We start from the raw sequence: 25,837 nt of genomic DNA, 5'->3' as shown, positions 1-25,837 counted from the left end.
ACACACACACAAACACACACACACACACACAAACACACACACACACACACAAGCAGGCACACTTTTGTCCAGCTATCTTAGTGAAGACATTCATTGACATAATGCATTCCCTGGCCCCTTACTCTAAACCTAACCATCCAAATGAAATGCCTAACCCTAACCCTAACCCTAACCTTTAACCTAACCCTAATTCTAACCCTAAACCTAAAACCAAGTATTAACCCCCAAACAGTCCATTAAAGGGGATCACAAAGTGAGGACCGTCCTAAATGTCCTCACCTTCCCAAAATGTCCTCACTTCGTTGGTTATATGCCCAAGCTGGTCCTGACAAAGATAGCTGTACAAGCACACATACACACACACACACTCACGCACGCACGCACACACACGCACACACACACACACACACACACACACACTCATCCAGGGATTTTGTTTCTTCTTGCCATTTATTAGGATTAACTCTGCTGAAGCAAGTAATGATTTTTGTTATGTTTAGATGTTTAACTTGATATTCAAGTGAATAATTCCGGACCCTAAATATTTTGTTTTCATCGTGATTACATTTTCATCTAAAATGAGGAAACTGTCAGAATGCACTTTAATTTTAATAAAACAACAAATAAAGAGTTTATTTCTATCGTGAGTCTTCATTCTCTCTTGAAGCTGCAGTGAAGGTCATACATCTCATGTCCCCCATATTAGTGGATGGGACATGGGCCAAACTACAAGGTCATAGTACACTAATTCATTTTTCTCAACTATGTTTTCTGTCATTTTAGATAGCTCTTAAAATGATATATAGCTGTCCTTTTACTTTACTGATTTGTCCTTTAACTTAGTTATTTGATAATATAAAAAGGGTTGTCATGATTGAAGATGCTGTTTGTGTGCTCTAAGAAAAGATCATGTATAACTCACTGAGTAGGAGCCAATTATGGCTCAATTCCATGAAGGCGGTTTTCCGTTCGCTATCATAGTCTCTGTCTGTAGTTACACTTGCTGTACATTGTTGTTGTTTTTGGTCTAATGTTGGAATATATGTTTGGGTAAATTGAATTCTGAAATCGAAGAAGCTGCAGGAACGTACCAATTGATGATATGTGACTCAGCCTGCAGGTATAAATCAATAGATTGTGTTTTGTGTTCATCTGCAGACGTTGAATTCAGAGGTGAGGTGATATTTGTCTTTATTCATCAGAAAGTTCCACCACACTGGCAGTGGGGTGATGCAACACAGTAAATGGCACAATGACAGGGGGCAAAGGGCTAGCTGTTACGGATTTAAACATTTTCCTCAGACTAAATAAAAAATGTAAAAACTATAAATACAATAGATTAACTTGTGATCCAATGAAAAATGAACTTCCACGGCCGACCCGTGTAAAAAATTGTCAGCCAACTTCAAGCTTTCAGAATATTCCGAGGCCATAAATATCACAAGAGGGGGGCCTTCATTTAGACTCATTAATTTACATCATAACATGAGCCTATTTGAAGGCAGCAATTAAACAGACAGAACATCTGTGGAGACACCTCATGATGGCTGTTTACAGATGTGCCCCATCTTAGGAAGTGATGTTTTATACAAAAGAATAAACATACTGCCCAAATCCAGTCGTGCAAACCAAACCAAACCAGGAAGACTCAAAGCTGTAACTGTTACCAGTGTCTTATATGATGTTCGGATAAAAGGTCTGAATACTGTGATGAATGAGAGATTTCTGGTCTTGATTTCTAATAAAGTACATAAAATATGATAAGCATGTTTCACTGTCATTATAGGTTACTGAGAATGATTGATGGGCAAAATGTCCCTCATGTCAATTCACAATTGAATTTACAAAACAGTAAAGTGTGCAAAAGATGAGCACACAATCTATAAATTATTAATGGAGCGATGCCAGTGAGCTAGTCCAGGCAGCCAACTCGAGCTGCTCTGCGCCAATCATGTGACATACATCATGTGACCCCACTCTCCACTACCATCTATAATACACACCCACCTTATCAGGTGGTCAATTTAAGCAGAGAGAAAATTCCCATCATCCCCTTTGCTCGCACTGCTGCTGCAGTATTGCTACCAGTTGCTTCAGCCCCCCCACCACCCAAGCGTCCACCTGTAGGCTCCGACGGGGGGTTACAAGTATTTGCTCATCACTCCCATCATTCCTGTGTAATCAAATGGGGGAGTGATCAAGTTGGAGCCAAATGCCAAACACTAACCCTGTTCTAATGCTCCAATAAACGTTTGAACGTGCGTTGTCTGACTGAACTAGAGGATAAAAGGAATCCAATGTCAGTTTATTGAAACTCAAGAGCTCTGTCATCATGTCAGAAGGCTCTTTTCCAGATAGACATTTAAATACAAAGGCACAGTTTGTACCCGGACTCAACATGTATCTTGGGACATCCAATGATAAGTGAGCTGCTCAAAGTACATGTGTTTATTGAATAACACAAAGAGAACAAAAAGTGTTAATGTTTACAGTAAACTTTGACTCCTTCTCCTATCGCTACTGCACAAACCCCAGCTCCAAATGACATAATTTGCCCAAGATGGCATTGTTACTATCTGGGATATTTTGGCTTCATATGGAGACGTGTCGTCCATCTCTGTACGCAGTCTATGGTGGAAACACATTAAAATTTAACGTTTGAATTGTCCAATTATGTTCGGATCACCCACGTTGCATGTTAATGCCAGGCACGAGCAAGGTCTAAAAGCCCAAGCAACTAAACTGGCTGTTAGTGAAGCTTCCTAAATATTTATGAAAGCTGTGTGCATGATGCCAGCACCAGACTATTCCCACAGCTGTCACATCCAATATATGAGTCTGCTGCTGAACAGAGAGCTAGTCCACTGGGCTCTGTGCAATACAGGGCCACTGTGTCTAGGAGAGGATCCAGGGGTGTTTCAGACACTGGGCAGCGGTGGCTCTTTTCTCTGGCAGCAGCTCTAACATGGTCAAGAGGAAAGAGCTGAAGTTGACGGCTTCCTCCTGAGGCCACTCGTACTTGTCTTGTAGGATTTCAAACAAGCTCCATGACTTGAGCTTTGAGATGTGTCGAAGTTGTCCTAGACAAGGTAGAAAGAAGACGTCACTTTCGATTATTTAACTTTTTTTTCAAATAAATTCAAAAGTTATTTATCATTTAACATTCTCTACAACTGAACAAGTGTGAGGGCTCCACCGTGATAATAAAACTATGAGGTGCTAATTTTAATCAAGTACAATATGAAGAATACTTTATTCTGTGTTCAAATATTAATTTAAGGTGATTTGCCACTATATATAACGCGTAACTTAGTTTTTAACACGTAGTTACTAACTTACTTTACCTTTACGATTGAAGAATTGTTTGGAATTTCTCCCTGAGAGGGCAAACTTGGATGGCAAGGGTCCCAGCAGCTCAATGATGTGGGCAATGTGATCTGAGGGGACACAGGCACATTCTGAATTGTTCATATATTTAGTTTATAAAGGACAAAAAGGGATGTAGTGACTCAAACAAACCTTCCTCTCGGGAGAATGTTGCTCCTGATTGAGGGTCAAACAAATAGTCCCCAGTCACCAGCTCAAAAGCCTAAAGAAGACACAAAGGATGGTCATGACAAATCAATAAATTGAATGATAAACATAAAACCTTAGAAATAATAGATCGGGGAAGAATTTTTAACAAATCTATGCAGGTACTTGTCTCACCATGCAGGCAGTGCTCCAGATGTCGGCTGGTGTGTCGTAGTCAGCGCCGATCAAGACCTCCACAGAGCGGTACTGACACGTCTGGATGTCCTCAGTGAAGTGTTTGTGCTGCCAAAACAAAGAGATTAGAGTTTGTTAAATGACCTGTATCTGGCGGTTTTCAACCTTTTTGTTGAGGGTAATTACTAGATACTAATGGAAATTAAATCGCGTTTTGGGAATTCGTATTTATGTGTGTGTGTAACTTGGAGCTAATCCAAACAAAAATCCAGATCTACTGAATTTGGTCTCAAAGGGGGTTGTTGGGCCTTGGTGAAGGAATGCACTCTATTTTAATAGTTTTTCAAATGTATTATTCTTGTCAAATGAATAACTCACCACCCAGCAGGCATTGCCCAGGTCAGCAATCTTAATGAGGATTTTATCAGCATTCTGTGGCTTCAGTAGATCCAAAGGTAAAGTGTCAGAGTCACTGAAACCTGTAACATATTAAAGAAATGATTGCCTAACAGGATCTGCAGACTAACATCCTACATCATATTCATGCAAATCACAGTTTAGTAGGACAAAAAAACAACACAAATGCTGTGAGACGAACCACAGGGGGAGGATGATGAAGGTGGAGGTGGCTCTTTGTCAGCAGTCTGATGTAATAATGCTGACCTGGAGCCAGAGACAGCAGCATCGGTTTGGAGGTCTGGCCAAGAGCAGATGGAGTCTCTGCTGCTGAACGGAGCCAAGTCCAGTCCCTCCTCCAGCAGCAGGGTCTGCCTCCTTAATCTGAGGTTAGGACCCGAGAGCTTAGACTGACACATGGAGCTGTAGGTGCTTGAGGGAGACGTGATATCGGTAAATGTCACATGAGGTTTGTCTTTCTGTTTGAGGTCAGATTTGGTCTCCTGTCCTCGTCGACTCCTGTCTTTCCTCGTCAGTCGGTTGATCGGGCTCCTGGAGACTTTGTTGGACTGCAGGGATATTAAGAAATAAGCATTGAATTAAAAAACAATGAACTAATGACTGAATCCTCCCAACAACTTCAAGCCTGTTCATGCAGCTCTAAACTCTGAGTTTGGCACCCCCCTGTGGTAGTAGGAAAAATAGACACTCTAGCAGAAAGCAATGCACTAAAGTTTAAATGTTTTTTTATATCATAATTACACACACACACACACACACAAACACACACACACACACACACACACACACACACACACACACACACACACACACACACACCTACACAACCATCAGGACTATCTGCATTGGTGCTGTTTCTCCATTGTTTCTTCTGTCTTGGTACTTTCATTTTTCCAAATACAACCTATCTTCTATAAAGCTACAGACTGAATCCTTAAAATCTTATGCTAGTGCCATGAATACTCTCCTTTTCCTATTTTTTTAACTCTGTAGTTAAGCCACAGAGCTTTACATGGAATTAAAACTCTGAGTTTTGTATATTTTCTAATCGTTGTACAGCAGTCAAGTGCAAACAAGTGGCTACATTGAAACTGCAGTGGAGGTTGTATATATGAGGGTGTGTCCTGTACAACCCCCCCGGTTCACCCAACCAAGCTACAGGAGCCAGTTGGTGACACAACAATGTCACAAGAGCAAGCATGAGTTTTCACATGCATATTCAACACAAGCCTTAGACAACATGGAGACATGCACGGTTTATGATTAGACTATTTCAGTACCTCTATCTCTGGACTGTAATTTTGATAGATACAGATACTGAATACAATAGCTATACAGTAAGAATATGAAGTATTGCTTGTTTCTGCTCTATATTTTTTTTGCCTCCAACGCAGAAAGGAGCCAGAGGAGCTGCTTTCTGTAAACACAGTACCAACTCAATAAATAAATAAAGTTTACTTTATTGTACACTTTATATTGTACAATAAAGTGTACAATATTGCTCAGGGATGTTCTCTCGCCCTTTAGTGTCAATGTGTGATGGTAAAAAGAACAGTACAGCAGAATGACTGTGTTTGATTCCTACTATGTGCCCCAAAGGAATTGTACAGACAAATGTCTGGTTCTCTGCCTTTTTAACAGTCTGATATGTAGTCTCGTGTGTTCCAGGGTTTAGTGGCTGTCGAGATGCAGTTAAGAAGCTCAAGTGCAAATACCCAACACAACATCTATCTTACCCACTCCCCAAGAGTGTGGAAAACTCCCGTCAGCTTCCCCAAAAAGTTGGACAAACTCTTAGGAAGTCACAGCAGGAAGCCACAAATTATAATGTGATTGTAAAAAATAAAACCATACTACATCAAACATAAAAATGATTAAATGATAAAGAAAAATTCATATTTTTATGCTACACACCTTCTTTTCCCTGAGGCCTCTGTTAACTGGCAGAGAATACAAATCACCACAGAGGAAAAGAAGCGCAGATTATCAAAATACATGAAGAATGTGAATATGTGTCAGATTAAACATAAATATTATTTAACCAATAAAAAGGGCCCTGTTTAGTGTAACATAGCATCACTAACCTGGGGAGCTAGAGATAGCAGAGGACACTGGCAGCTGCCATAGCTTGGTGTTGGAAGCCAGTTGCTGAATATAAGCCTCGTCCACCCTCAGGAGGATGTTTTCTGGCTTGATGTCTGTGTGGATAATCTTGCATTTAGTGTGCAAGTAATCTAAACCCTGCAGAACCTAGGATAAAGGATGAAATGACGTCACTGTCATTATACCTCATATGAAGGAGGAGTAAAAATAGAAGCTGGTCTGTTCACAAAAAGATTCCATCAGTGGTGAAAGATATGGAGAATGATTTAACGGAGACAGATTATGCTTTTCCTGCTTTTCCCTTTCCTCTTGTGAATTATAGAGGATTTTATATGAAAGATGTCTGCAAAGTTAAAACGCCTAAAGCTCACAGTAAAGGGAGCTCCTCTCCTCCACAGAAAACACAGCTCCTGAAGATCCTGAAACACCTTGCCAGTTGTCCTGTCAATAGTTCTGGGCTATCACAAAGTCATATGATCTCATGAAGGCTCACATTGTCATAATGCACACCTAGCTGCTAGACAAGGCCTCTAACGAAGCCGGGTAAAGTAAGAGTGGAGTCCGACATTTCCATCATGCACTGGAAGCAGTGGAGTGGGCCAGCTAGAGCAGGCTTTATCCGAAAGGAGACATAAAATATGATAAGAGTGATATTTTCTGATTACATGACATGACCATAATATGTCTCTTTTAAGATAGAATCAAGGTTTGCACAGCACCTGTCTGAGGATGCTCTTAACGCAGGGCAGAGGGAGGCCAGTGTAGTTGGACTTGACGATCCACCTCAGCAGCTGGTGGCCAAGAACCTCCAGAACCATGCATACATCTGGTGAGCAGCTAAGGACCTTGTTTCATATTGTATCCTTGGTTCAGAATTTTGTGTGTTCTTGGAGAAGACTTCAACACGCTGACCCTGATCAACATATTTTCAGTCTCATCGCTTTGATACAAAGATTTTTTTTCTGTTTTTGTAGGAACATGTGAAACAAGTTGATAGAAAAGCATACCTGCACCATTAGCTTCTTAAAATATGACACAGGGACATTATGTGGCGTAAGCCTTTTCTTTGTAAAGGATACGCTCACCGTTAGCTCCAGAGATCCTGAAGTCATCGATGAGGTGCACGATTCTTTCTCGTTTAGGATCTTTGGAGTCACTGTCCCTCACCTAATGATGACATATTGAAAATGTCTCAATATCAACAAAAAGTACAATATATAACAATGATAAAGACAATCACAATGTGAGAAAATTACTTAATAATCTGGCAGATATAATAAAACACAGATGTTGGTTGTGTTAGTGTTTGCATAATAAGTATATAGTCAATATGAATAGTCTAAACCTACATGCTATCATTAGGGTTCTCTTTCTACAGACACTCATGCATTAATAACACTCTCGTTATGTCCACTAATTGTTTGCTGCAAAAGAAAAAAAGAAAGAAAATCCATGTGGTCTCACTGACACATTTCAGAAGTTTGATCTCATCCAGTGCCGTCTCTGTGTAGATTTGAGCACTCTTCACCACCTTCAGAGCCACAAAACGCCTTCTCCTGCATGAAAACAATTATGGTAGTTAGCTATTATGTTGATGTATTATTACATTATAACAACACTGTGTTATAACGTTATTGAGGGCAAATTGAAAGGTAAAACCTGTACTTACTCCATATCCCAGCATAACCACACAGTAGAGAAGTGACCCCATCCCAACTTTCTGACCACTTGATAGCGGTCAACAAAGATCTCTTCGATCTCAACGAGGTAATAACCACCTGCAACACAAAGTGCCACCTGCATCAAATAAGTGAGATCTCAGGCAGGGTGTTGGTGTTTGACCCTGTGGCGCTGCCTACCTATTCCATAATCTGCAGGATTCTCCTGTTGCTCCTCGTACGACACCAGAGGCTCCGGTGAATGAGGCTGTATCTGGACAGCTGGAGGGTGGTGAGGGGATTTGTGGGGCTGGGGGGAAGGTTCAGGACCCCCTGCTGTGCGTGGGGAGGGACGAGGGCTAGGTTTGATGGGTGGATTAGAAGTGCTGGCTGTTAGGAGGGATGATATGGCAGCAGCATATGATGAGGACATGTTGAACAGAAGCCTGATGAGCTTGAGCCCCGGTGACAGCAGGACTCAGGGAGAAAGCTGCAACGAAAATGAATTTTGACACTTACAAATGGAAGAGGGTGTTAGGTCTGACACAATAATTCAGCTGCTGTTTGTCTAGTTTGTGCTGATTGCGTTGGGTTGACTGCAATGACATTTCAAAAGGGCCAGTGGATGTGTAGGTGTATTTTAAGCCTGGATGATTGGCATGTCAACGTAAATAGCTCCTGACACTGACCCAGCTGCAACCGAGCTCTTCATGAAACCGCACTGCTGCAGTGTGGTCACCAGGGTTGTAAACATGATTTCAGATAAATTACTTGTTTCAAAATTTCAAAGGACATCTGGCTAGACATCCCTTTCGTCTACATGTCTGGAAGTTATTTTGAAAGTGAACGGACGAGTGAAACTAAAGTCTAGCAGCCAGCTCAGTCACTAAGGTGGGCTCACTGTTGATTGGTTGTACACTTTGTGTGGAACAGGAAGGAGGAACTGATGTCTGTGAGCGATTAGGTCATATGACATGGAAAAATAGAAAGTATTAGCAGGAATTTCAAAATAAAAGTCTTGACAGTCCATGAGGTTTGATTAGCTCAATAAGGGAATAGAGTAGCTAACACTGTAGCTGCAGTTTAGCTGTTGCGTTGTTTATTTAAATGTTTGTCCCTGTTGATACATTTTCTATTGTTTCATCACATTTTTAGTTAAATAACATTCAGGAACGTGGGAAATATTTGTGGAACAACAAAGCAAAGAATATTTGCTCCTTAAGGGAAAATGGAAGTCTGAATAAAGCTAATTATGACTAGCTTTGTTTCTTCCAGTTGTTCAAACAGCGGTTGACCACTTTTTTGACACTTATTAGCTCTTTGGTGTGAGCAAAACTTTGTACATGCTTTCCAACTTAAGTCTTCTAATATAAACATGCTTTATGTCATATATTTCGTAAAATGTCTATATTTTGTCCTCAGCCACACTGAGCAGTATTATTTTGAAGGTTTCTACAGGAAGTTTATCCGGAGTAAAACTTTGCTCCACGCTTCACTGTAGTCTCTCCACCTTAAAACTCGGTAACACAAATAACTGTGAACCATATTAATAAACACTCAACAGCTACTCACCCGCTCTGTGATGTGTCCACTTTGAATGAAAACTCAATAAATAGAAAACCAGCCTGGCGCGAGGAGAGTAGAGTCCCTCACGACGCGTGCTCCTCTCTAAGCATGTGTGTTTATGTGTGTGTGTGTGTGTGTATGTGTGTGCGTTTGTGTGTGTGTATGTGTGTGTGTGTGTCATCTCCAGGAATAGCAGACTGCTGCTGCTGGTAGTTAACTGTGTTCCTGATAACATGTTTCTCTTCTGGAGCTGGTGAGGAGGTTATTCTCCAAACTATGCAGTATTGTTTTTTTTTATTATGTGTTTTTCATTTCTAATATAAAATGCTGCAAAACCCTTCAACAGAAAGCTACGACATGAATACTTTTGATTATATGCTACATTTAAACAGCACTTAACTTATTTACAAGTCACTTACGATATTGTAAGAGTACTGGTCACATTAAAAAGGATTAAGGCAATGATATTATAAATACCACACACAGAAGGGCACACAGTTACAGTTTGTTTCATCATCTGTTCAACATCATGAGCAATATTCCATATTACTTACTCCAATTATCATTACTTACTTCCATCTTGAAACATATTTATTTTATTCTCATTTCACTTGTTATTTATATCGGCACTTGTTCTGTATTTAGCCTTTGCTCTTTGCTCTTTGTGAAATGACCTTGACATGCTGTTGTAATACAATCATTTTCCAGATGGGGATCAATAAAGTACATCTATCGATCTATCTATTCACTCCTTGTACACTTTATTATTTAACTTCTCTTATAATTAACTTTATAATTTTATTTTTAAAACTGATTTTATATTATCTAAAGTGTCTTTTAAATTATAAATAAAGTTAACAGTTTTAATTTAAGGGGTACTGTAAGGACCTTACTTTTTTTAAAAGCACACATTCTCTTACAATAAACAAACAAGAGTTGATTTCGACATGACACTTTATTAAGTAGAATGAATGCACAATCTCATACATACAGTATAGGACAGACCCATTTAGTCATATTCCATAGGCCTAGTTATAAAGAGGAGTGAAAAAGTAAACAGCTGCACTTAAGTTTCTTTAAAAAAAAAATCTGAATAATCAAATATTGACACGTCACACTGCTGATGAAATGGTTTGAAACACAGATTACAGATTCCCGCACTGATGAGGAAGAGCTACAGTAGATAGCTACAAAATGTTATATGTTATTAAATATAGTATAGTTTGAATAAATTTGCTTCAGAGCTAAATTTATATAATTTATTTTAAACTTACAGAGTACATTATATGAAAAATACATCTACGACCCCCAGTGCACAGCAGTTTGGTCTTTGATTTCAGGTTTTCACCAGCTGGAAGAAGCTCTATGAATCTGGATAATGAGAGGATGTGAACACATCGGGCAGCAGAAGAAACCAGGTCACATTCTGTGCTGTGCTACAGTGAATGCAACAGTAGAAAACATCACACATGATACACTTTAAGGACTACATTCAAATGGGCCCTAAATGTCCAATGATCAAGTACATTAAACGTGAAAAAAAAACAACTTAATGTGTACGTTCTGTTTACATCAAGATAAGTATTTCCTTCAAGATTTTGTTTCTTGAACCAATTTCTCTCAATTTTACAATGAGGCTACCAAGACCTTAGGACTACTACTCAGATTTTTTTTAATTGGTATAGTTAATTTTTTTTTGGGAAACAGCACAAAAAACAAACATGAAATGAGTCAAAATCATTACAAATACAAAAGTCAGCAAGCATGAACTCTCATAAACAAATGTACTGGTATGAGACCTGCTCACACCGTCATTCAATACTGCAGCAGTTCTATTCTCTCCACACCATCAACCTCACTTTTATACTACCAATTAAATAGTGCTCACTTGGGGGTGGAAGGACAGGGGGAGGTTATTGTGATTAAATATGTATTTTGTAGGTTAGTTTGAAAATTACAATGTTAGTATGGGAGTAAAATATCAGCTTGAGACTCATCAGCACAATCCACGCTATATACAGACTAACACTCCAATAGACCTTCAGCAGACGCTGACAAAACTCACGAGCCCCTTTATTAACCCTGTCTTCACCTTCCTACTGCCAGTCATCTCTCATGGGGACAATTTCATAAGGAATTAAGGCTTAAGATGTTCATAAAGTGCTCTGTATGACGCTCAAATCCTCCACAAGTAAATGCAGAAAAATATAATTTGATATGAGTAATTATCGTCATACAGTCATGTGCTACTGCCGTACAGTAGGTATCATTACAGCCCTCAGGTTTTTCCTGAAATTGGTCAAATTTTTCTTTTTCGTTGGAAGGTCAGCACAGAGAAAGCTTCATTTATCAGCCAGCATCGAGCTGAATCTTGAAAACAAAAACAGAAAAATCACAATATATGACATCATTCCAAACACCCCCACTCTGACATCGTGAACTGCTCTCACATTGAGATCACAGAGGCTTAATGCTAGCATTTCAGATTATTAGAAAGCACTTTAAAGTTCTCTAACCATGGTTTAGTTTTGATATTAAAACTTTTTAGGCACTCCCGTCCTGCTACATCACTTATGCTATAGTTCATGGCCCGTTTCATTTATCAAACATGAAAAATACAAATGGCTGTGAAAGTAACAGCAGATGAGGACTGAAGTATGTTTTTTGCGTTTTGTATGGTTTACAAACAAACATTCATCGGCATGTATTAATAGTTTTGCAGATGACGTGAGCTCATGTAACATCTTTATACATCACACGATTAATGAGAAATAAATTACCTCTTTAATATAACTGTTCTTTATATCTCAGAAGATACAAAATAGTGATTTAGACTGTATATATTCTGTAAAAAAGTATATCTCAGGAGACTTTTCAGGGTTTATAAGGAAGGATTCACTGCTTGTGTTGGACCAGAAATGTTGATATATATAGAACAGCATAACCGTATTGTTGGTAGATAATCTGTTACACCAGCGTACATCTGCATGAGAACACTGGGTTTAATTTCATACTGGTGGAATCAGTTGTAAGACGGGGAACTTGCCAAGGCTTTTTCACACTGCACAGCTACAGTTTGTCATTTACTACAGTCTCTTTCTGCTGAGGTCGCCATGTTTTGCTTTGCAATTGAGGTCACATTGTATCAATTTGTCTGTGTAAGTGAGTGTGAGGCTACAGTGTTCTTGCTCATGATATACTGTACTTTGTGTGTTTGTGTGTGTGTGTGTGTGTGTGTGTGTCCGTGTGTCCGTGTGTCCGTGTGTCTGTGTGTTCTGCTGCGTCAGACTAGGGTGCCTGGGTCTGCACTGGGTTCCTTTGGGGTCGCCTCTTGCATCTGTTGTTGAGGAGTCTCCTGATAGAGAGAAAACTCCATCGACCTGTTGGGGAGGCAAGACAAATCAATACAACACTCTACTGACGAGAGGCAAGCAGTGAAGCGTAAAAACACAGTGAGAGAATATCTTCATGAAATAAAAATCATGAATCATGGTCAGAATATGACTCAGCTCAGAGAAGGGCTCGCTTGTAAATGTGTAAAATGTCTTTGGAATTAAGGAAGAAAGTAGAAATCCTTGACAATTAAGGGGACATTAATGCATAATCACATTTACATGTGTAGACGTGACTATTCCTTATGGGTCACTTTAAACAATTTATGGAGGACTTTGAGTAGTATCTGAGGTTGTCTGATCTGAAAACAATCCCAAAGTCATGACGTTGGTATGAGCCAGCTAGCGGTAGGAGATAATGCTGATCATGCAAAATAAAAATAGGCAAATGCAAACAAAAATAAAACCTAACCATTATTAAAGTCGGAATGATGGATGGCTTGGTTGGGGACGGGATAAGAGTAATGGCACCGTCCTCTGCTTGAATACTCTTACTAACAGAGAAACACGATTCAATGTCAGCGATACAAAAAGATTGGGTGAATGTGTTCCCAAACATGCATGTTAGTATTTTTAGTTAAAGTTTTTACATAGCCCTTAAAAGTGATCTACAACAGGTATCTCAAAACCAGAGCTATCAATAATAATTGCAATATCATTTTCATCAATACCAAAAAAACAAAGGTTCAATATATGTTGATATAATGCCTATGCAAGCTCATAAAGACAAGTTTAGAACCACAACCTTCACTGAGAAGCAAACATCACTCTTCAAATTAATGTGGCATTTATTGTTATAATTATCGATATCAACATATTATCTTGATAACATTTTTGGCCATATCTTCCGTCTCTACTGAAAAAAAAACTAAAAGCTCATCTCTTTAAGGGATAGTACATTTCTTCTGCTTTGTAATGTACTTGTCAAATGGCAAACATTGCACAATAATGAAAGAAAAAGTTCCATCTCATTCCTACACCACAAGACAGATTATTGCCATCAACAAACATATAGGTTTTAGAGACGCAGCACACAGACTAATGAAAGAAAAGGTACTGACCTTCCGTGCATTGGGATACCGTGGAAGCTGGCTGACTGGGGCATCTGAGGCCTGTTGAGGTTGGCTGCTTCACCTTGAACCGACTGAGCCTGGTGCACCAGCGGGTGGGGGTGTGAGAGGCGAGAGATACCCGTCTCGTGACCCTTTGAGGCAGCTGGGGGATAACCAAGAGCGTTCCTCAGGTACCAGTCCCTCAGGCCTTCCAGAGCCAGGGCTTTATGCAGGCTTCTATTTGAGTCTTCTGGTGTCGGGAGAGAGAACTGTGGGGCCCTGCGACTGAAGGAGGGGCCAGACAGCTCAGTCTGGTAAGGGTGCAGGTTGGGGATGGAGGATGTGGTGGTGCCTGAGGCAGGAAGGGGAGACTCATAGGCTGACAATAGTATTCCATCCTGGGAATGTTGCTGCAAAGGAATAAAAGGTCCACAGGATTTTGTTCTGGTGACTTTGACCCTGCGCAGCTCGGCTTGTGACCCTCTGAGGACCATGGGGCTGTAAGGAGGTGCAGCGCTGGGGAGATGCACCTGGGAATGAGAAAAACCATTGGCATGGGGAGGAACCACTGCTGTGGAGGAACGAGGAGAGGGTATGTCCTGCCAGATCCTGCCTGTGGACTGGTACAACTGGTGCTGCACTTGCAACTGTTGCTGTTTCCCCCAGATATAGTCCATGAGTAGCTCATTGTAGCCTCCCCCTGCCCCTCTGCCGCCCATGGAGAGACGCATTTTGGCCTGATCCACAGAGCCGTCCACATGTCTCTCAGGGCTGCCTAAGTGAATCTGTCGCAGCTTGCCATCAGTCAGTGTCTCTGAGCTCTTGTAAGGCCCTCCTCTGGGGGGCATGCCGTTTCTGGGTGCTGGGTCATCAGGGAGGCTGGACCTGTCCAACAGGGCCTCGGAGCTGTTACTGCGCCTGGCCCGGGAGCTGTACGGGCAGCTTCGGCGGTCAGAAGAAGAGCCTTCCTGTGCCAGAGGAATCATGTATGGCACATCCAGGCTGCCAGACCACTGCTTCAAACCATTACCCCCTGACGCATCCGACCTACGGTAGAAATGTGAGTACAACAAGAGTTTATATTGATATAAGACTCTGAGAACTATGGATAAAGAGAGATTGAAAGCAATGTTAAAGCAAAACTATGTAACTGCAATTCACAGGACTTAATGGGCACGATTTAATGAGCTCTAGCCCTTGATGGTATAGTAACATATGCCACTAATTATTGTTACAACCCTGACTATGTGTCAGCATTAAACAAAGTCAATAAGCATTTTCCAACGCACAGTTATCACAGTGGGAGGGAGCTGTAGTTGTGCTGCCTCAGACTAAAGCAGCCTCGTAACACACATTACCTGACATGAACACTGATTGGAGCAGTTCGCCCCAAAAGAGGAGTCGCTGGAACACTTCTCCCTTCAACGTTAGATGCACTTCTCGGTAAAGAGTGAGTTGGGCTGTGAAGAGCGACACAAGAGGACATTGATGCGTTCATTATTCATCACACATATATAAAAACAACCATGTGTGCACAAGAAAATGTACAAACAGATCAAACTGCACAGCCTGTAGCACAGGGTCACTTCCGGTACCTGACAGAGCTTGTGACAGAGTTGCGACGTGTCCTCATCTCATAGTAAATCTCGACTGGAGACAGTTTCCTGCTGATGCGGTGGTCAGGGCTGCCCACAGTGAGCCGGGGCTGAGACAGAGAGCGCTGGTCAGTGGCCACGCTGGGAGAAGACTCTTTTGGGGAGAAGAAAACCAAACAGATATTATTGTAATGAAGCCCGATTGAAAGGGGGAAAAAAAAGTATCGTCCTCATTAAAACCACAAGAAGCCAAGTGTGCTATTTTGGGTTTGAAACTGAAATGTGACTGCTTAGTCTAATTTGGTGTTTGAACAAGAGAAGTGAAAATTAGCTTCACACCTACTAAGCATGTTTTTATTTTGAGTGTGACACGAATAAAACTGACACGTTTTTGGAGTATTCACCAGGGGTCCTTTTTCCACTGGTCAAAAGACCCACAAGCAACTGTTAACATCATGCTTTGGTCTACAATGGGAATGGATTCAATCAACTTTCACTAATTGGTCAAGAGACACAGGAGCAAAATGTGCAGTAGACGCTGGTTATCATCGGCTGCGGCTCTGATCGGTAGAGATGAAAGTGAGACACCCAGGTAAACAGCATGGTAAGAAACTCCGTTTTGGGTGTGTTTGCGACATTGAATATGACACAAGGGGAAAAAGCAGAAAGATAAACTAATAAACTAATAAAAAAAAAGATAAACTAATCACTGACAATTGGAAAGGAGTCAACTTTATACCCACTAATTTAGGTGTAAAATGACTCACCATTGTCATGGGATGTTGAATCTGACATGGAGCTTGTACTCTCTGACATCACTGTGTCCTCTGAAAGACAATAACCATTCAGGTCAAAGACAATGCCGCAGGATAATTGATACCTTTGCTGAGCTTAAGTGCAAAGGTCATTGTGTTAACAACAATGTGGATTGGTTTGTATTCACTTATCCCTGATATGTTCATTCTAAGTGTTGCCGTGCAATTATACCTGTGTGACACCCTCGATGAACTGTCCTCTTGCTATTTGGGACATTTCTGTCTGATTCCGAGTGTCTGTACAGAGCACCAGTGAAGATGGCTTTCATCTGCTTTCTTTGGGCCGCCTCATCCTGCAGCCAGGGACAGCCAACCGTGTTAGACCACAAGTATACACAACAGTACAGCTGCTGCCTAAACACAATTGATATTCAAGATGTTGACTTACCTCTGCCTTGGTGTTGGGCCCCGGGCCAGCTCTGCGCTGCACCAGCGGGGGTTTCTCTCCAGTCTCCAGGGGGAAAGTACATGGCAACTTTCCAGTCAGCTCCTATAGAGGACATTCATTATCCTTCTGTGTGAGCTCAGAGGTTTTACATAAAAACTAACTTCACAGATTACCGGAAGGTTCATTAAAGGCCTTTAAATAGACACATGCATTGAAGTCTTTATTATAACTATTGCTATGATAATAAAAAGTAAAAACAGATTAACACCTGCAGATGATTAGAGTTTCAACATTAGATACACTGACAATGTGATAATTGTGTGCACAGCTTTACACTCTTTTATCTACAAGGGTGTTGATCTGGAAAATTGCTGGTAGACGAAGTTCCTGTGCACACGAGCTACTGTTTATGTCTCTATCATCTTCATAAATGAATACTTCTGCATGGTGATTGCAAATCTTGGTATAAGAACAGATTGTGAATAAAGAATAAAACACACAAAGAGAGAGTGGTGTACAGTACATCAATCTGAAAGCACAGGGATGTGTTAAAAAGCTGTGACGCTGCTGTGGCTTCATTAACATGCTGTGACAAGTTCTCTGGAGCTGTCAAGTAATTATAAATGTGTGTTTCATTTTAGGTGAGAAGCAAAACCTCACAGATTCTCAGCAAGTTGTGACTAAAATAAAATACGCTATAACCAACTTTAATACAATCAATCTTCACTAAAACACAAATGAACAAAAAAAAGTTTTACAGAGAAAGAACATTGTATCTGCACCACGTATGAATCGTTCATGAAGATAAAGCTACTTACTGCTTCCTGCAGACAGACATGCTTGAGCTCTCCCACTCTGGAGTTGAGCAGAGCCTCCAGAGCCTGTTTTCTCTCTTGCAGAGCTGAGATCCTCTCAGCCTGCAGCTTGTTGTCCTGGCTGCCTTGAACATCTACACATCACAGAACGCACCAGAAAGAATTAGAGGTAGCACGGGATGTGGGCGGAAATATTCTCTATTATTTATTGTCTACACATCCCATGTCTGTTGTCAGATAACATACTAAAAACACATCAAGGAGCCCAACAACTGCAGTGAGGGACATGTTCCTTCTTTACCTTGAACAATAAACTGTAGATTATTTCGAGTTAGTCTGACACACACAGTCCTGCTGCTCAACAACTTCACAAATTCTGTTTTGGAAAAGTCCACTAGAAGCACATTGTACAGGTGTTTTTAGGCTTTATTTCTAAGTTAAAATGTATTGTTATATTTGACCCATCTTCAAGGATTCACTTCTTCACTCAGAACCACTGGCAGAGTAGGGAGCACTTTGAGAGATGGACCAACACTTTTTTTGTCTTCTCATGGGATTTGTTGTCCATGAGGAATTTGTAGAAAAATACCAGGCATGTCCTTTAACAACTAGATACTAAATATTTTGGTCCTATTGGCTGGAACTGAGACTTCAAGGAAGCAAACTAAGAAACTTTACTGACTAAAACAGTCTAAGTATGCCTGTTTCAAACAGTACGGTGTCTGTTCACAGTAATTCAGTGCTCTGATAAGATTATCCGACAGCTGTGGTGACAGTGTGTGAACAAAGGGCCTTCACACATAACAGCTGTTTTTTCAGCTGGCTTTTCCCTTGAGGAAAACACGTTCCTTCTGTTGAACTGTCAGAAAAAACACAATCTTAGAGGTTGGCCAGACCGCTTCAGGCTTGTCCAGACACGAAGGTGCGCTTCTTTTCACTCACCAGGAGCCCCTAAACCCATCGATGTGATCCGATGTCCTTTGACCTCCATGTGATGTAATTCTGAGGACTCACGCTCCCAACCACACCTTCACCTGATGAGAAGGAAATTAAGTTTTAACTGCAGCTGAGATGCATCATCAAAATATATATATATAGCCAGTGTTAAGTGCTGTGTACTCTCTAACCTTGCAGTTTCAGCCATGTGTTGACTTTAGGTGGAGAGTCAGTAGTTGCATTTCCAAGAAGTCAATAGTAGATAAACATGGGGGTCTCCTAGATCTGATTACGCCAGGTAGCATCGGGGGGATCCAGTGCAGCTCAGCTCAGGAATCTAGAGACAGAAATAGAGATCAGCTTAATAATAGTGTGACATGAATCTGGTTTGTTACGTTCATTTTAACCTCGAGTTGTGTGTGAACTGCGTGTGCGCAAGATTTTGGACTTGTTTACAAGGTGTTTTAATAGGTGTCTCATAAACTCGACTCAAACAAACACAAAGTAAACTTCAAGTCATGCACATGTCCTTAACTTCCGATTGGTGATGGTGTTTAATGTTAACGTGTAAAGTGACTGCAGATCAGCAGGGGAGTCAGGAGGGAGGACATGCAGCACGGTAAATACGGCACAGTACATAACGAAACCCAACAAAAAGTATTGTAAAGACAGAAAAAGCAGTAACCTAAAATTACCTTGGCAAACCAATTAATTTGCACAGAGAATGTCGAGTGAGACATAAGAGGATAAGTAACTATAAAAATATATGGAGAGATACGGAGAGGGAGAAAGCTAAACTGTGTGCATTTAATGTCTCAATAGCTCAGTTACGACTCCAAAAACAGAGGGAGCCAGAGGCGCAGAGCCAGACACACATTGATGGAATAAATAACAGAGGCAATATATAAGCGGAACTTTCAAGGGAGTTTCCGGTTTGCTGGTGTCGTAAACATCAAGGTTTACATGAAAGGTATTTTATAGTGTTGGTACATTTCTATATGTTATAGTTACATATCTGTTCATGTCAGCTAAAAGAGAAGGGAGAAAGACTAACTGTTGATGAGAACTGAATTTAAGCACTGATTTATATGCACTTTTCCCCACATAATGGAGAGTCACTACAAACAAAGCCTCTTCCATGATACCCAATAGAGAATCGACATCTAAAAATAGAGATAGCGTTTTTCTGCCAAAAGCCTCTCACTCAACGCTGCTCAAAAATCGCTGCCATAAACAAGCATCTTGCTGTCTCTTTGCCAGTCGAGTAAATCATAAAATGACTCTGTTCAACTAATCTAGACGGAAGGCCTCAGGGGCTGAATCAAAATTACCATCCAAAGACTTAAAAAACGTTTATCTGTCCCGTTAGTCTCAGCAGCTGTCTCAGAGCTCCACTCACGACTGACCAGCTTTCTGCTTTTTTGGGGTGAGTAAGACACAGTGTTCTGTTTTCCTCCGTCAAACATCATAAAGAATGAGGCTCACTTTGTGCGAGGACATACTTGAAATACTTCCATGGAGTTTGCGTTGGCCCCTGTCCTGGAACTGAACCAGAAGCTACTGTTTGCTCCTGTACGTGTGAAAACCTCCAGCATGCTTGACCTCCCACTGACCTACAAGTGAGAGCCTTTCACACAAACAAATGGCAGACTTATGACTGCCCTCAGACAAAAGCTCATCACATCAATCTTGTTATACAAAACTGAGTCCATGATTATCCGATTTCAACTTAATCTAGTGTACTGAGAAGGACTTTTCTCCAGGGAGTGAACATGCAGTGTCATGTCTGAGCTCTCTTGAGCAGAGGGGTGATAAACCCCCCGAGATAAGCAGTAAAGAAGACAGACAGAGACATTTGGTCTTCTACTGGACCGTCACTAAAGCTCAATACAGAAGCCAAAAGGCTGCCATGCCTCTTAAGAACAGCTTTGTCCAGTTACAGAAACATTTGCATAGAAACTTGGTATGATCCTTTTCACTTAGTGAACATGTCCTTTATCTCATTTTAAATCTAACAACTCTTATCCTTTAGTCATGAAAAATGCTTCACTTTTGCTGCTATAACTGATACAACAGTATTTTAAAGGTAAATAAATTCTTCCTCTTCTAAATGAATAATGAAATTGGTCGATTTTGTTCACTTCAATACACTCTGTGGTTTTGACCTGTAGAGAAATGGTGCTCATATTAGCAAACGTTAACAGGAAGACATAGCATGGAAACCTATTTTAGAAGGTGTTAATCAACGAAGTCTCTTCTTGTTACCTTTGTACGCAGCAACAGACACCTGTGGCGTCTAAATGCAACATGTCAGATTTCTTGTATCACAGAGTTGACACACTGCTCTCCAAGGAGCAGCAACATTATCACATTAACACTTCCTGAACCTTGATTCTATTTCTGCCAAGTACAATGATTTACTAGCGGTTCGATCACACAGACAGTGTGAGCTGCACTTTATTATATATAAGGTTTTGGGGCTACAAGCCATCTGGTTTCTTTTTCTAGTTTGAGCAAACACATTTGAGCAGAATTTGGTTGCCTGCAGGTAAACAGTCAGTGTGAAGGGTCTAAGAGGTGGAATACATTGACCGAAGAGCATTAGCCCTTATATTGATCTGCATTCATATGCAGACAGCCACATAGAAAATTATCCAACATGCCATCTGGGCCTTAAATGCTTATTAAAAAAGTGTCGCTATTTGTGATTTGTGAAGAATTGTATAGACTCATGAGACTGTAAAGAGTGTATGGTGAACAGAAGAGTCTTGACCTAGATGCGCTCTCTACACCGAAGCCCCAAAATATTGGCCATTGCCCCCAGAGGCCAATATATCGGAATTTAGGAATATCAGCAATGTAGTTAGCAATAACACTTATCAGAGCAATAACAAAAATGGCTCAAACAGAAATGGTTCCAACTGTAAAAAAAAAGATGAAGAAAAACAAAGACAACGAGAAGGACATCTCCATGTCAGCCATAATCTAACAAGATGTTTTTATTTCGGTAAAGGGCAGAATAAAAACATCGCAGTAGTAAGAGAAACAACCCAAATATATCAATAACAAAAAAAAAGAAGCTCTCCCACACTAACACAACCTCAAGCACTGCTTTCATGAATGACAAGGGCTAGAGGAAGAATGAGAATCAGGCAGCTGCAACAGGGCGCCCTCCAACCCCTGAGCCTAACAAATAACACACCTGATATGATCGGTGGTCTGGCTGATTGAAGTCAAGCGATAACTTCTTTAACATCTGGTGTGCAGATGTGCGCCGAGGTACAGGTATAACAACGCATCGCATTCCAGAGAGAAGGCTGCGGGAGAGACGGCTAGGACCGAGAAGACCCGGATAAACAGTCACAAAGAACGGCATAAGAGGCAGGATCAGAGGAGATGTGAAGACGAAATATGAGCGCACCACAATCATCAAACACATGTTGACATAGCATGTGTGGAGGGGATGAGGCACCGGCTCTGGATGGGGGTAGAGATACTACTGAGGGAGGCGTGCTGATTAAAACATGAGCTTTGCGATGAGAGTGAGCTGCCCCTGTGCAGCATGCATCCCAGAATGCAAATCAGCGAGGGGTTTAATATTCAAGTCCGGCAGGCTAAACACTGAGGCCTGTAAGGTATAGGTCCAAACCGTGTCCACAACAAGGAAACACACTTCTCCCACAGCAGCTTCAAAGTCATACATATTAGATCACAACATTCATGGGGAAGCTAAACTGCTACAGGCAACAGTTTTCTCGCCCCACGATAAACAGGCAGGCTTGTAGCTCTTAAAGGAGATTCACTCTCTTGAGCTGTCGGCTTCTCTCTGGCCCACGAGTCACAGGAACAGGCTGCTGTTGTCTATTGGGTTTATAGAACTGATTCGATAAAATAAAATACATGACTTTAAACTGAGTGCGCCTTAATATGTTACAGTAAAGCCTGAGGCACAAGCTTCAGTTCCGCTGATATTGACAATGGATGCACAATTTGTTGAGTCTCCTTCGACAGGCGGAACAGAGCAGCTGAGATGTTAGAGAGCAGCTGAAATATCAACCCAGCACAGACAGGTGAGGCCGGCAGCCCTCATGTTGACTGTTGTCGTTGACACAGCTGCTGTTGTAAACTTACACATGGTAACCAGAGCAGGGTGAACACGACAAAGCTCCCGTTGGACGAGAGTGAAAGGCCCTGGTACGAGCCACAACTAGGCCACTAGTGAGACAGACTGGGGTTCTTTAATATTTCATATCACATGTTGCAACTTTGGCCGTCACAATTCCTTCACCGACATTTCATGATGACGCTTTCCGGTGGTATTTCCTGATGCATCTGAACTCTGGCCCTTTGCTTTGTGCCTTTGTAAGAGAACAGTGATGTGACCTTTATCTGCAGGTTCTTATTGCCGTTCAGCATCAAACTATAAGGATGTTACACACACACACACACACACACTGTAAGATGTGGTGAGGATCAGAAATAGAAACGTCAACACCCAAATGTTTTCACTCCAAAGGGGAAAAAAGGAGGTCCCAACTGAAAAAGAGATCAGTCAGCATCAGTTACAGATGATTCCATGAAGAGGATTTTCCACTGAACCACCTCCATCTGACCAACCCTGACCAAATAACTGTGGAGGGCTTATAGAAGGTCAGGTGACCCCACTCCCCACCCCCACTTTAATGTGGTCTCTTCATGTACCCTCTATATCCATGAAATACTGATTTATAACACGCTTATCGGCACAAAGCAGGTCAGCTTAAGCTCGGACAGGCCAATCGTGCGGCTCTCCCCTCCCTGGCCTTGACGCTCACCTTTGCCCATTTGACACAAGTATCAGGGGTGAAACAAAGCAATCCCGGTGATTGCTATCCACCTGGATTCGGCTAAGCTGAGGTGGGGGGGAGTAATAAAGAAAGGAATGCAGCTCTAACGTCTGAAGGGATTATTCCTTTACATTTTCCCTTTGCTCCGTAACACCTGGAGGGATTTCTCTATGTATTCCAGATTCGTTTTCATGTTCCACTGTGCCTGTAATCCGCTTTGTTGGTTTTGGGGCGAGTTCAGAGCTGCTTCTGATGTGCAGCCACAGCCAGGCAGTTACAGTTATTATTATACATGTGTTACAGCCTAATCTGATTCTTTTGTGCCCTTCAAGTTCTCTCTAGCGGAGGAAATGTGTGTGAGTGCTCTCCCTTATCCATGTCACTACTGCTCTCATGGTGTATTTTTAACTCATCACAGAGTCAGGGACTTGATTCCCGGAGCTCCCACAACGAACCCCAGGACACATTAGATTGAGTCGAAAGCATATTTTCATTTTAAATCCATGTCCAAATGTCCAGGTAGGAGGTCTGGACCTAGAGGAGAGAGTGTGACACACACCCTGACCATACTTTTTTTTTATTTAAGTCAGCTACTACTGAAGCAGATGCTCAAATCATGTCAGTCCATGTCTTAAGGGCGTCATAAAAGGAGTGGTGTCACCTTGATGTAACTAAGTGGGAAAAAATGAATACCCTTGTGTTTGAACCAATCTAGATCATGGTCCAATTTTATAGTGTTTGACTGAATCTCAACACCGAAAGCACTATGAAAACCACAGGGAGCTCTTCACAGACCAGAGTAGTGTCATGCTGCCAATTTAAAGACAACAGCAGACAGAGAGAGAGAGAGGGAGTGAAAACAAACACCAACATGTGTCAAAATCCCCCTGATCAAGATGAAACAGAGCATGAATGGTCTCTTGGCTCCCCCCCCCTGCAATAAAGCAGCTAAACCGGGCCTCTTTGCAAATGGCCTAATGGTCCATGAATTCAAAGCAGCCTTGTAAATACAAGAACCCTAAAATAGGAGCAATCAGCACTTTCACAAAACGCTTTGGAGCTGGAAAAAAAAGGGAAAGTGCTCTCCCTGAAAACAGAGAGGTGTTTCCCAGATACAGCCAAAAGGAGGATTAGCAAGGAATCACCCTGAAGGGCCTGACTGACCCACAGCACACATTTGGACGAGGGGGGGGGGGTTCTCCCCTCACATCCACAGACAGACATCCTAGTTCAGGAATCTGTTAATAATAGGCAGGTTGGCAGAGCTGCATGAGAACAAGCAGAATGTAGAAAGGAGAGCAGTGGAATCGAGAGGGCCCAGCAGGCAGCAGCAGCAACATGCTCCTGCTTCATCTGCTCCACAACATTGCAGCAACAGGGAGAAGTTGTGTGTTCCCGGAAAGAAAAAGCATGACACGGTTATTCACTATGGTTTTACAGCTGCAGCCCTGTGGTACGTGCTGCTCTCTAAATGAACATGCAACACCACAAACCACACGCTGGTGTTTACAGGCGCAAGGACACAATAGATGTGCCAGATGTTAGAGATGACTGTATTTACAATCCCCACATTAAACCCCCGGGCACCAGCGGCCGTCCCTCATCCGCAGCCCCGGCTCGGAATCGAACCCTGACCGGAGCATTCAAGCTAACATGTCGCAGGTGTATCGCCCGCTGACACGGTGCTAACCCGGGTTTGTAACGTTAAAAATACAATCATGAATACAGGAGCGTGTTGTTGAATGAAACCCGGGCCTGAGGTATAAAGACCCAGAGACAGCAGGTTGTGTCCATCACTCCACCCAGTCAGGAGCAGAAGGACATCTTGGAGCAGAACCCCCCCCCCCCCCCGGCTCTCTCTTACCGGGGATCAGGACCGATGCCTTCCGAGGTCTCCGCAGTCCTCTGTGGCGACACCAAGCCGAGGAGAATCATCCCCGCGTCGGACCACCGGAGGAAACCTTCCCGGAGAAGACGCCGATTAATGAATGAATCACTCGGTGGTAAAAAAAAAAACACCACCCCTCTGGTTCCCTTGTAGCTCCGTATCCCAATTGTAATTCACCAGCAGCCTCCAGACCTCCTCCTCCTCCTCCTCCTCCTCCTTCTTCTTCTTCTTCTTCTCCGCTGCTGCTGCTGCGTCGGGCCGCTGCGCATCTGAGCCGAGCGGCTGTGATCGGGTAGAGAGCCTCGTCCCCTCCTGCACCCCCACCCCCTCCCTCCTGCCCCGGATGAAACCCGGTGTTTACTCCATAGGTTTCACACACAGCCGCTGGCCCAGCTGCCCCGCCCAGATGTTACGTGCCCTCGGGCTGTTCATCCACTCACACCAGCGCCGTTCACCAGTTGTTGCTTTTACGCATGTGCTCCATGTCGCCCAACACTGGAAACAATCAATCATGGCATCAGGCGGTGTGTTTAACTCCAGAGGTTCCCCTCAAATCCAAAATAACAGCAATGACAATAAAATACATATATTTATCTATATACTCAAACACTATTGTTATACTATTTGTAGACATGCTAGTATACACATTCATAAACCTGATTGAAAAATGTCAATGAA

At 42.0% G+C, this 25,837-nt stretch overlaps 2 protein-coding genes across 2 annotated transcripts; both read right to left on the bottom strand.

The window, feature by feature from the left end:
• Positions 1 to 2,895: 2,895 nt before the first annotated feature.
• Positions 2,896 to 8,319, bottom strand: LOC133000396 (SRSF protein kinase 3-like). The gene is made up of 14 exons (XM_061070327.1): positions 8,088 to 8,319; positions 7,898 to 8,006; positions 7,697 to 7,784; positions 7,308 to 7,395; positions 6,948 to 7,054; positions 6,210 to 6,375; positions 6,040 to 6,065; positions 5,862 to 5,918; positions 4,307 to 4,673; positions 4,087 to 4,187; positions 3,709 to 3,816; positions 3,520 to 3,589; positions 3,345 to 3,437; positions 2,896 to 3,080 (listed from the first exon to the last, which is right to left on the bottom strand). The coding sequence occupies exons 1-14, from the start codon at positions 8,317 to 8,319 to the stop codon at positions 2,896 to 2,898; spliced, it is 1,797 nt and encodes a 598-aa protein (XP_060926310.1).
• Positions 8,320 to 12,735: 4,416 nt separating this feature from the next.
• ccdc120b (coiled-coil domain containing 120b) lies at positions 12,736 to 18,500 on the bottom strand. The gene is made up of 9 exons (XM_061070613.1): positions 18,452 to 18,500; positions 17,513 to 17,643; positions 16,695 to 16,796; positions 16,479 to 16,599; positions 16,259 to 16,318; positions 15,492 to 15,645; positions 15,255 to 15,356; positions 13,906 to 14,943; positions 12,736 to 12,832 (listed from the first exon to the last, which is right to left on the bottom strand). The coding sequence occupies exons 1-9, from the start codon at positions 18,498 to 18,500 to the stop codon at positions 12,736 to 12,738; spliced, it is 1,854 nt and encodes a 617-aa protein (XP_060926596.1).
• Positions 18,501 to 25,837: the final 7,337 nt, after the last annotated feature.

This window comes from Limanda limanda, chromosome 4 (assembly GCF_963576545.1).
Source record: "Limanda limanda chromosome 4, fLimLim1.1, whole genome shotgun sequence".
Taxonomy (NCBI): domain Eukaryota; kingdom Metazoa; phylum Chordata; class Actinopteri; order Pleuronectiformes; family Pleuronectidae; genus Limanda; species Limanda limanda.
This window is presented reverse-complemented; position numbering and strand designations above follow the sequence as displayed.

Excerpts from the sequence above, each read along its gene's own strand:
- LOC133000396 (XM_061070327.1), bottom strand. The coding sequence starts at position 8,319 with ATGTCCTCATCATATGCTGCTGCCATATCATCCCTCCTAACAGCCAGC. Across the intron at positions 4,674-5,861 it reads TCCACACTCTTGGGGAGTGG|TCCAACAAAGTCTCCAGGAG; the intron begins GTAAGATAGATG and ends ATATCCCTGCAG. Across the intron at positions 3,817-4,086 it reads TGGGCAATGCCTGCTGGGTG|CACAAACACTTCACTGAGGA; the intron begins GTGAGTTATTCA and ends TTGTTTTGGCAG.
- ccdc120b (XM_061070613.1), bottom strand. The coding sequence starts at position 18,500 with ATGGAGGTCAAAGGACATCGGATCACATCGATGGGTTTAGGGGCTCCT. Across the intron at positions 15,646-16,258 it reads TTCAACATCCCATGACAATG|AGTCTTCTCCCAGCGTGGCC; the intron begins GTGAGTCATTTT and ends TCTCCCCAAAAG. Across the intron at positions 14,944-15,254 it reads CCAATCAGTGTTCATGTCAG|GTCGGATGCGTCAGGGGGTA; the intron begins GTAATGTGTGTT and ends TTTCTACCGTAG.